The sequence below is a fragment of the Cupressus sempervirens genome, chromosome 5, assembly GCF_028749045.1.
Source record: "Cupressus sempervirens isolate cs-2001-9-10 chromosome 5, ASM2874904v1, whole genome shotgun sequence".
NCBI lineage: Eukaryota > Viridiplantae > Streptophyta > Pinopsida > Cupressales > Cupressaceae > Cupressus > Cupressus sempervirens.
This window is the reverse complement of record NC_143122.1, coordinates 570,603,926-570,616,375: the sequence shown is the minus strand read 5'-3', so window position 1 is coordinate 570,616,375 and position 12,450 is coordinate 570,603,926. Positions and strand designations below refer to the sequence as shown.

General features: G+C 39.1%; 1 protein-coding gene across 1 annotated transcript in view; it reads right to left on the bottom strand.

The window, feature by feature from the left end:
- LOC149557212 (soluble inorganic pyrophosphatase 6, chloroplastic-like) overlaps positions 1-11,850 on the bottom strand; it is a 96,305-nt gene extending 84,455 nt beyond the window's left edge. Inside the window, exons 1-2 of the mRNA XM_089831928.1 lie at positions 11,356-11,850; positions 2,266-2,426 (exon numbers count right to left, since the gene is read on the bottom strand). Of these exons, the coding sequence (XP_089688054.1) occupies positions 2,266-2,426; positions 11,356-11,643 (449 nt within the window). The 5' untranslated portion in view covers positions 11,644-11,850. The remainder of the gene's footprint in view (positions 1-2,265; positions 2,427-11,355) is intronic.
- Positions 11,851-12,450: the final 600 nt, after the last annotated feature.

The following is a 12,450-nucleotide window of genomic DNA, read 5'->3' as shown; positions in this document are numbered from 1 at the left end:
CAAAGAAGCGATTCGTTCGTGGGCTCCAAAAGTAGAGGCAGATTTCATGCTGGGAAGAACTATTGCAAGTCCAAAATCTGAAATCTTAGCATTAAAGTTTTCATCCAAAAGGATGTGTGATAGTTTAATGTCTCTGTGCATGATACATACATCTGCACCCTCCTGAAGATAAAGCAGTGCATTGATCACTCCCTCTATAATCTTCCATCTAGTGGGCTAGTCAAGAGCTTGAGTGTTTGTTGGATCTCACCATGTCATCGTGTCGATCCAATCCATCCAACTTGGCATCCACACTGCATAACCAAGCACAAGTCTGTTTGCTGAACACATAGTGACATTGTATTTTGGTGCCATTGTTCTTTGTGCCCTTCAGCAGAGACCATCCGCATTATAGATCGATACCACGCACCCATACTAAGAGGAGCCCTTCTAGTGTCTAATTTCTTTGCTATAGCAGATAATAAGAGGATAATTTGCCTTCAAAACAATAATCATTGCCAATTTTCATTTGCAACCTGGCTCTGATACCATGTTTTTTTTTTTTGAGGATCGCTTGTATAATTGTCTTCGATATATTTCAGTGTCTGTTGCAGAATTCATTCTCCTAATATGGACACTTTCTCTTATTCTATCTGCTCGCATGAATATATGGGTATTCCTCCCGATTGGTTTAGAATTCTCTTGTCTTTATATGTTTTTGTCTGGCATAGCATAAATGCCTCAGCAAGGTCTCTAACCCATCCATGTACTGTCATAAATGTATCTTCAGTACATGTTGATCTACCTTCAAGTTGTTAGGCTTTATAGAAGGAACTTGGCTCTGATACCATGTTGGTTTTCATGGATCATTGCAAATGTATTGGCACTGCTTGTAAGGTATGTGTTTACCAAATGCAACAATCACTTACATTTATATTGAGTAGAAGCCATGAATAGACATGTCCCTTCATTGGACATGTCCATTCGTTAATCAGATAATTAATATAATGATATATATATATATGTTTCTCTAAAATATTTATATCTCAATTATATAATTATATATATGTTTATCTGAAAAAAGCTATCAAACATCAACAGTAGTTTCCTTATGTTCTAGGGTTTTATTAGAAAGGAGCTTCTCCTTTAAATTCAAAGAAAAGATTATCCTTACAAATTGTCCCATTTGTGTTGTATCAAAAGGTGTAAATTAAAACACTAACACTCATCATGTTGTTGGCTTGGGAATTAGAAATTAGAAAATGCAATTGGAGATTTCTAGGGAAATGCAATCAGCAGTTAAAATGCCAAAATTAGATATCTTTGACAATATCTTAGGAAAAGGAAGTAGGTTCCATCAAAATACTGAGCAGATTTTGTTTCTTGAGTTTGTGAATAGCTCGTTAGATTTGTTTTCAAAATATCACAGCACCACAAGGCCGGTGATTTGATTGACAAATTTATTATTACAGGTGTGGCATAAAAGACTTGAAAGACGGTAAAATACACAAGGCACTACTGCTGCCAGATGCTCCTGATGATTGGTTTTGGCGGGTCTTGAAAATTACCAAACCTTCTAGTTTAGATAAACAGTAGGAGCTGACTTTGATAGATGATATGTGAATTACTAGGCTTATTTTTTTGGGCATCCATGGGTCCCAAAATGTGTGTTCACGTTCTCAATCTGTTGTTTTTCATCCTTATCCCATTCACCTATCATTAAAAACTGTATCGGTTGAGGATTGGATCAACGGTAGGCTCACGTTCCTAGCAGTTCTCGTGGTATTTGTAGCATTCTTTAGTATTAATATAAACTAAAAATCTAACTCATGCAGTCCAAGCTCTCTAAAAGATCCTCTAAAGGATTGAATTTCAATCTTAGAGTGATCTTGATTTTCCTTCCACCAAACTCTGTAACAAGATTATATTTTATTCAAAAACTGTCAGTATTATAACTTTGAATTTCTTATAAAATTAAATGTGAATAATAAATAGAGCACATTACAATTAAATCTATTGATTGGTTTTAGATACAGTGAAGTAATTTTATATAACCCCTCCACTATATCAGATATTTATAAACCTGCGAGGCAAACACAAACAATGTTGCTCATGCCAAAATTCACTCTAACTATTTTTTAAACATTGAACTAACCTGAATAAGCCATTATATAAGAACCATAAACATATGATCGAACATTGCAAAAGGATAATAAAGTTGCCTACATTATATAAGAATCATAAACATATCATCGAACATTGCAAAAGGATAATAAAGTTGCCTACGGGTAGTAACGAAGCTTGCCCTTTTTAGTGTCTTGCTTGATTGGTGTGTATGGCTCATCAGTTGCCACTTCCATCTTTGCACTTGACTCTTTAGGTATTTCAGCTATACAGTTGAAAATGCCATCCCCTAGTTGCAAGGGAATATCATGCCAAGGTGATATCTGTAAATTCCAAAGTGCAATAACAGTATAAACTGTATGTATGATAAAGGAAAGTAGTGAAAACAGATGTAGAATGCATTCAATTGTCATAATAGATATGAAAATCAATATTCAGAAAGAGAATAGTGATGTATAAATAACAGCATGCTATGCAGTTAGGAGATTGTGAAGTACAAGGCACTCAGTTTCAAGGGGATTGTAAAGAGAAAAATCAAAACTTCCAGCTTCTAATGAAGAAGATAAATACGATGAGATAAATTTATCAATGTTCAACAAAAGATGGTCCAAGAGACTGCCTAAACAAAGAAGAAGGCCAACCCACAAAAGGAACAACAAATGGTGCCCAAGGGAGAAAATGAAACAAGTAAAGCAGGAAGCAACAGAAAACAACCAACTAGCTGCTCCAAGCAGCCAAGAAAAAATCAAGAACCGAAGGATAGGCCCTAGGGCGAGGGACCCCAAGCCGTCTCAGAAGACCTCTAGAAGAAGAAGAAGGCCGCAGCTGTGTTGAATTCCTGCAAGGCCTCACAGATCTGATATGTCCAGAGGGGGGGACCAAGCAGCTGCTTGGTACCACATGGAAGTGAAACCACCACGAAGGAAGTGATGAGCTGATCGGGGTGCTGTCTTGTGGGGAGCTGATGCTGTAGAGAGTGGTCCCAAAACCTCTACAGGGAAAAGGCATCAAAGTATGACCCTAGCAGCAAGGTTTTATGAGCTCGACTAGCAATGAGATAGCCTAGCAGGACAAAAATAACAAAAATCATTTGTTTTATGATTGGTTAGTCCATGCATTTGAACTTCTGTCCTCCGTCATTTTGCTGTTATAATATCAACTGGATATTTATTTTAACTTTTGTCCCATGCCACTACGTACACCACTGCAGAGTTGATGTTTTCCGTTCAGACCTTAAGGACAAATGTGTGTCAAGTATTTAAATTTCCATGATAACATTTTGCCAATATTGATCTGATTATTTAATTGCATGCTGTGTGCTGCTGTCTTCAGGCTTAAATATTAATGATTGAATAGAAGATGCGGTATAAAGGTAACCCAGGCATCATTTCAAAACAGGGTATAGTACTTACAACCAGGGTGTCTGAATCTCTAGGGAAGAATCTGCCAAATGGATCTTTGATTAGCCTGGATAAACTGGTGGCAGCGAAGTAGACAGAGCTCATGTAGTTTGGCCTGACTTGCCATGAGGATTATGATTAGAGCAGTGACACATTAGCTTAAGGATGAACCTTGATGCCCAACCTTAAGATTGTCCAGGATTTCAATGGACAGAATAAGACATTAAAGGAGATTAACAAAAATAATAATCAAAGCAGTAAAGAAACAAGACCTCTCTAATCGGAGACTCAGAAGTAAAATCTTGGGCATTGTCAAAATTCTAAAGAGCTTCCCAAATTCTAAGCTTGGTCGGGTTAGAAGAAACAGCAAGAGATCAACTGATCAATAAGACAATGAAAATAAAAATTAGCTAAATGTTATAAACTAGAAAGATGACAATATTCTTCTTAGAATTCTTACCCAAGGGAAGGGGCTATGGAGTCTGGATTCCCTTTACCATATTGCTTATGAACACTTCTGATTTATTTTTAACCTCTAAATGATCTTAATGGGTTTTAATTTCACCAGCATCATCGCCAATAAAGTAATTTTTATAGAAGGGACCCCAACACATTTGTCCTTAATGGCTGCCACCCCAACCCCTTCTCGTGTGAGTAAGATTGTAATGCATTTAACTTATGCCTCCCACCCCACTCTAGTCTCTCATTTTTACCCAGGTCACTGTCATGGCTCTGCAGCAAATCAATGCAGATTGTTTCTTTGCCAAGGCCCTGTGAGAAAATTATGTTCCCCAACTCTTCCCTGTGGTATATTTGCTCTTTGAGAGTATTTTCATTTTTCAGTTGAATCCAGGAAGGCATTTCTGACAACTTGAGGATTTTCAATTCTTAGCTCTGAAGGTATGTTTTTACTCTCTTTTCTAAGGTGTATTACTGTGCTTATATTAATAATTCAGATATTTTACTCTTCTAAACGTCTCTCATCATTTATCTTCGCAATTTCTTAAATTACCCTCCTTTTCCTATAAACCTATACATAAGTCCTGCAATTTGTTTTTGGTTCTGTCTACTCTCTCTCTCTCAATGGCAAGCCCATGGAGAAGGATAAAGCCTCTTAGCATAAGAAAGAAGAATTCTCCGATTTTTGGGAGGATGGCAACAATGCAAAAACATTTACAGTGAAAAGATCAAGAAGGTAATTTATATGTAGACCATGTGAAAAATCAAACTATTGCAGTCACTGATTATTAATCTCCTATCACAAATGATTATTAAACTGCTGAAAATAAATTCCCAGCTAATATCGAAAAATAACACAACTGCAACTTCACTTAAAATACGGAAAGAAATGCGCAACAGAATCAACACAATATTTCCGGACAAATTGTCCCTGGAAAAACCCCTAAGGGAAAACCAGTTCTACAGATGAGAAATTATATTAAACTTCAGCAAATCAAGAGATACAAAATTCCTTGCCTCACACTGGCAGAACTCCGACAACCTCCTAATTTCTCCCGCTGATATTTCTCACTGCTATCCCTGCGCTAACACTGCGCCCTTGCTAACACTGCAAGACTGTTTGCTAACACTGCAAACTCCTTCTCCAAAACGCTTCTGCTCAAATCCAAATGACCCAATGACCCCTTTCTATACTACACCTGTTGGTAAACCAACGACCGAGATTAAATCTAACCAACGGCTGAGATTAAGACAACTCGACAGCCAATAATAGAATTGGTTGCAAAGTGTCCAAAAGGAATCACTAAAATTAGTAAATAATAACCATTTACTAATTTTTTGGCAAGTGGACAAACAGCTGTCCAAACCACCCATAAATACAACCGCTATTCATAGATAAGGACGAACAGCTGTCCAAGCTACCCATAAATAGTGCTGCTATTTCCGGGTCAGAAATAACAGCTGTCCAACTAACAATAATTAACACTCCCTCTTAGCGAGGAAGCTGTTCTACATGACACCCATCTTATCTCTGAAGAAGATAAATTTGGCCTTTCCCAAAGCCTTCGTCAGAATGTCTGCTACCTGCTCATCTGTAGGTATGTATTGTAGTCGAACAACTCCCCTTTGTACACAATCTCTGATGAAGTGATATCTGATATCTATATGTTTAGACCTATCATGAAACACTGGATTTTCAGACAACTTGATGCAACTCTGATTGTCACAATGTATCATAGTAGTCTCAACCTTCTGACCAAACAAGGCTACTAACAACTTCCGAAGCCATATAGCTTCACATGTCGCCATGCTAGCTGCTATGTATTCTGCTTCTGCTGAACTTAGAGCCACAGACTTCTGCTTCCTGCTGAACCAAGATACAACTCCTGATCCCAAGCTGAAACAACACCCTGAAGTGCTCCTTTTGTCTGTTGTACTTCCTGCCCAATCTGCGTCTGTATAGCCTATCAACCTGATACCTTCACCTCGAACATATCTGATCCCATACTCGACTGTACCACACAAGTAACGTAGCACATGCTTAGCCGCTATCCAATGCATTCTCTTTGGTTCAACCATGAACTGACTAAGAGAGTTTACTGCAAATGCTATATCTGGTCTAGTGTTGACCAAATACATAAGCGAACCAATCAACTGTCTATATAAAGTGGGATCTACATCTTTCTCCTTAGATGTATCTACCTTCCTCCAATTCGTGATCATGGGTGTAGACATGGCTTTGCAATCCTCCATCCCAAATTTCTTCAAGATTTCAATGCAATATTTCCCTTGACCAAGGAAAATCTCCCCATCTATCTGCAACACTTCCATGCCTAGAAAGTAGTGCATAAATCCTAAATCCTTCATCTCGAACTCTTCTGCAAGGTTCCTCTTGCAATCCACTATGAGCCCTAGTGAACCTGTAAGAAATAGGTCGTCCACATAAAGAACAAGAATGAGAATCTCACCCCTAACCATCAAGTAGTAGAGGTTAGCATCTGCTTCACTCTTCACAAAGCCCATTTTCTGCAAGTATGTATCAATGCGCTCATACCACGCTCTAGGAGCCTGCTTGAGTCCGTACAATGCTTTCTTCAATCTGCACACGTGGGTCTCTTTGCTGTGTGCTACAAAGCCTTCTGGTTGTTCTATGTATACCTCCTCCTTCAACTCACCATTGAGGAATGCTGTCTTGACATCCATTTGATGGATCTGCCATCCCATCTGTGCTGCAAGTGAGATTACAGCTCGTATAGAAGTATACCTGGCAACTGGAGCAAATGTCTCCTCATAGTCTATTCCCTCCTTCTGAGAGAACCCCTTTGCCACAAACCTAGCCTTGTATTTCTCGATGCTACCATCTGCACCGTGCTTTATCTTATAGATCCAGCGTGATCCAACTACAGCCCTATCTGTTGGTCTAGATACTACCTCCCACACATCATTCTGCATTATTGAAGAATATTCCTCAACCATAGCATCTCGCCATACCTGATGTTCTGCAGCTTCCTGATAGCTAGAAGGCTCACTATCTACCAACTGACTAACTAATGCCACATAGTCATTGAACTTGGTTGGTTGTCTTCGCTGTCTAGTACTCTTCCTAGGAGCTCCCACAAACTCCTGAGTATCCCTTTGTGTATCTGGAACCACATGGTTCCTGCTGCCAACTGTAGAGGATGAAATGTCAACCTCTAAATCTTCCAAATGCATTTCCTGTTGCACCTGTTGCTCCATACTCTGTGAATCTTCACTAACTGAGTCTACACTCGTACTGGTAACTGTACTTGAGCTTTGATGCCCTTGACTTGGTCTTGGAGCTTCTGTTGGCTGCTCACTCTGATCATCTGCTGGCAAATCTCTGGATCTCTTGAATGCCTTGTCCTCCAAGAACTTGACATCCCGTCTGACAATAACTCTTTTAGTCCCCGGAATGAAAACCCTGTATGCCTTTGAGGTCTCACTGTACCCAACAAAGTACCCCCTCTCTGCAGTCTGATCTAACTTTGTACGTGTATCTCTAGGAATATGACAATATGCCAAACTCCCGAATATCCTGAAGTGACTAACATCTGGCTTCTTCCCTGTGAAAGCCTCCTCTGGTGTCATCTTCCCTAACACCTTGTGTGGAACTCTATTCTGAATGTAGACTGTTGTATTACACGCCTCTGCCCATAAGTAACGGGGCATGTCCTGGTCATGTAGCATAGCTCTTGCTGCCTCCGATATAGAACGGTTCTTCCTCTCAGCAACTCCATTCTGCTGTGGATTGTAAGGAACAGTCCATTCTCTCTTGATTCCTTCTCTGGTGCAAAACTCCTGGAAGACATTTCCTTTGTACTCGCCTCCATTGTCTGACCGAAGAACCTTTATCTTCTTTCCTGTCGAGTTCTCCACAAGAGCCTTGAACTCTTGGAATCGACTGAAAACCTCATCTTTAGTCTTCAAGAAGAATATCCAGGTCTTTCTAGAGAAGTCATCAATAAAAGTAACATAGTACTCATATCCTCTGAGAGATTTCGTTGACATTGGTCCACAAACATCTGAATGTACTAGATCAAGAACACCCTTAGATCTGGTGTCACTCCTTGGAAAAGATGCTTTCGCAAACTTCCCCAACACACATCCCTTACATACATCATCATGCTCTGTGCTCACCTCTGGAACACCTGTCACGGTCTCACGAAGCAATCTAAGTGCTCCATGATGAATATGGCCCAACCTCCTATGCCATAGCTCTCCAAGATCTCTAGGATTATTGTTGCTCATAAGTGCCTTAGGAGTATCAAACTGCAATCTATAAAGGCGACCACTCCTAACTCCAATAGTTATGGGTGATTTCCAATCCTTGTGCTTAATCAACACATGTGTCCCTCTAAAGAGTACATTATACCCTTTATCCTGAAGAACAGATACAGAAATCAAATTCATACCTAAGCCCGGCACATATAACACATCATGAAGAGGAATTATCTTTCCATTCTCCCTCTGAAACTGAACAGTCCCTTTCCCAACAGGGTTGAGTTTGGACAAGTTTCCCATAGAAATCTGGATGTTGGTGTCCTCCTCCTTGTAACTGGAGAAGTACTCTCTAACTCCTGTCATATGAAATGACGCCCCACTATCTATATACCAAACACACTGTGAGGTTGAGCTAACCATACAAGCTATGAGTGCAAACTCATCTTCCATTCTGCTGGAGAGTTCTTCTGCACTTGCTGAAGCTGCCACCTGCTTCTTACCCTTTTTCCTCTCTGGGCAATCACTGACATAGTGGCCAAACTCGTGACATCCAAAGCACTTAACCTTAAAAAGGTCCTTCTTCTTCTTTTCACTTTGTGAATTTGATCCTTTGCTAGATCCCTTCTTTGCTTTCCCTTTACCCGCTAGGGCAACGTTCTCTTGTTCCACCTCATTTTTCTGACTCTTGTTGGCCCCATTGACAAGACTTAGTCTAAACTCCTCCTGAGTGAAATCAGTCCATAGTCGATCCCAACTCGGTAAAGTATCTCGTCCACTGACAACTTGAACAAAGACACTCCATTGTTTAGTAAACCCATTTAGGGCTATTCTCACTAGCTCATCATCACTAGGGCTATCTCCAACAGCTGCTAACTCATCCTTGACAAGTCTGAGCCTGGTGAGGTAACTTGTGACGTCTTCTCCCTGATTCATCCGGGTATTCTTTAGCTTCTCTCTGAGAATCAACTTCCTGTTAGTGGTAGCATTCTGGTACAGATTTAGAATGGCGTCCCACATCTTCTTTGCTGTATCTAGCTCCGAGATATGTGGAACAATATGATCCTTGACACCATCAAGGATAATCCTCCTCGCTTTGGCATCGTCCTTCCTATATGCTGCAAGCTGTGTTGCATCCGTTGGTACAGGTACACCACTGGTAGCATAATCCTTGATACCATTCTCTTCCAACAATAAAGAAATTCTGGCCTTCCAGACACCAAAATTTGAGGCACCATCCAATCTATCCTGATCTCTCAAACCAGCTGAAGCCATCTCAAGGGTTTAAAGCAATAATAAATCTAAAGAGATCAAAATTTCTTTCCTAGGGCAAAACTCTTCTACCCTTAACAATGCTCTGATACCATGTGAAAAATCAAACTATTGCAGTCACTGATTATTAATCTCCTATCACAAATGATTATTAAACTGCTGAAAATAAATTCCCAGCTAATATCGAAAAATAACACAACTGCAACTTCACTTAAAATACGGAAAGAAATGCGCAACAGAATCAACACAATATTTCCGGACAAATTGTCCCTGGAAAAACCCCTAAGGGAAAACCAGTTCTACAGATGAGAAATTATATTAAACTTCAGCAAATCAAGAGATACAAAATTCCTTGCCTCACACTGGTAGAACTCCGACAACCTCCTAATTTCTCCCGCTGATATTTCTCACTGCTATCCCTGCACTAACACTGCGCCCTTGCTAACACTGCAAGACTGTTTGCTAACACTGCAAACTCCTTCTCCAAAACGCTTCTGCTCAAATCCAAATGACCCAATGACCCCTTTCTATACTACACCTGTTGGTAAACCAACGACCGAGATTAAATCTAACCAACGGCTGAGATTAAGACAACTCGACAGCCAATAATAGAATTGGTTGCAAAGTGTCTAAAAGGAATCACTAAAATTAGTAAATAATAACCATTTACTAATTTTTTGGCAAGTGGACAAACAGCTGTCCAAACCACCCATAAATACAACCGCTATTCATAGATAAGGACGAACAGCTGTCCAAGCTACCCATAAATAGTGCTGCTATTTCCGGGTCAGAAATAACAGCTGTCCAACTAACAATAATTAACAGACCAAACATCTTCTTCCATGGTTTATGACCTCTTTCAAATAATTTTCACTTAAAATTAGGAAGTGAGCTCTGAAACGTTTATGAATTTTTAATTTTTAACTATGGAAATCTGTTCTTACTCCTCTAATGGAGACGAAATATTGGTGCTTAAAAATACCAAATGAATTACCGATGGTAAGATTTCACCCTGCTAGAAGTTTTCTACCTTTAACCTTGTCGATTTCTAAAATAGCTCTTTTTTCTCCAGCAAACTCCTTCACAAATCCCGCAATTCGGTTTTATTTTTGTCTATTCTTTCTTTTAATAGCAATCCCCGTGGAGAAGGATAAACCCTACTAGCATGCGAAAGTTGAATGCTTTGGTTTCTGGAAGGGCGTCGGAATTGCAAAAGCCAAGGGCACTGAAAATATCAAAGAGGTACTTAAGGTGGAGACCAAAAGCTTTCTTCACTTAGATAGTATGGAGGATCTTCAGAAAGCTTATAATGGCATGGTGGAACATTTATGCAATTTTGTTAAGCAAAATAGAAAGATAACACTGGCGTTATTAGAATCAGTTTGGAGGTTATTATGATCGCTTGAAAGAGAGTTTTGAAAGAAGGCATTGGGGATCCTGAGTTACTGAAAAGAATTTCCAAAAAATGATTCAGGTCTGAGCATTCCTGGAGGTTGGGACCTTTTATGGCTATGGGGCCGTAACTCAGGCCAGGTGGGACCTAAGCCAGTCATATTCCTACTTGAATATGATTAAAAGCACTCTACGTTTTTCTTGTGTACACTGCTGATAAACGCCAGCAACACATTGGCTATCCATGAGAACAAAAAGCGGAAAATTGTTGATAAATTTAAACAACTTGACAGTATTCAAAAGCTGACAAAAGTTATTGCAGCGGACATAATTGGTCAAGATAAGAAGATTGATATTATATAAGTGTTAGAAAACATAGACCTGTAGGAAGAACAGGATGGCAATGGTGTGGCTGAGCTACCGAAGAACTTACAACAAGAAAGGGAGGATTTTGTGTATAATTCAAAGGCTAATGAAAAATAAATGTTACCTTCTTCCCAGATTTATCATGGAAAAAGACTCTGTACTCAAGCGTTTCAGGAGCGCCCTCCTCCTTAATCTCGACCTCTGGTCTGTAGAGAGCAGTGCAGGTGAAAGCCCTTGGAGTGGGAGAGCAAAGCCATCTCTGCTGCTTCAATGCATGATGTCTCAAAGGCCGGATTCGTAGGGTAGCAAAGCCACCTGCTCCTGCTCCTCTTCCTCCCACAACAGAGTTGTATGGAAAAGAACAAATCGGAGACAGAACGGCACTCACTGTTGCAGCTCTCAGGATCGCCATTAACCTTAGAAAAATTGTTCACCAGAGGCTTCTCTCCCTACTTCAGTGATCCTTATTCCTCTTGCCTCCCAACAGTGGGGAGACGATGCCTGGATCGTTAGTTGTACCTGGATTGAATTTTGGACTGTATGAAGATGCTACCAAAATATTCTGACATGAAAATTAGATGCTTATAACACTCATCGAGGACAAAGAAAAAGAATTAAACACTGACAAAACACATACTCTTGCATGGTGTAGCTTCTGATTTTATTTTATTTTTATCTTTTAATTGTAGTCAAAGTTATTTAGTCTCCAAAATGTTAAAAGTGAATTTTAATTTAGTGGACGGTTCAAAATTATTCATCATTCTTGTTTTATTCATGTGTGTATTTTTTCAAATAAAAAAAAATTATTCATTGCTTATTTCACGGGGCTCACATGATAAGGACATAAAGGCTAGCATTTGTGTACATGTGGTTGTCCAGTCAATAGTTGATAGGTTTCATATTTTAAAGGGTTGTGAATAACTACGGTGAAAATGATTTTAATTGTTTATTTGGATGAGTCATCGGAGTTATGCAAAGTTTGAAAACAAGGTTGGGTTCTCAAAGCAATGTCGTAATGAAGTTAATAACTAGCACTTTTGTGCTTGCAATAAGTTGATAGGTGTTTGAGAATTAAATTATTTTTATTAAAATATTTTAAATAGATTAATAATTAGTTTATATATATCTATATATAATATTTGAGACAGTTATTTTAATTTAAATAGAATATATATATATATATATATATAGCTAGTAGAAGTCGTTGTGCACCATGGAA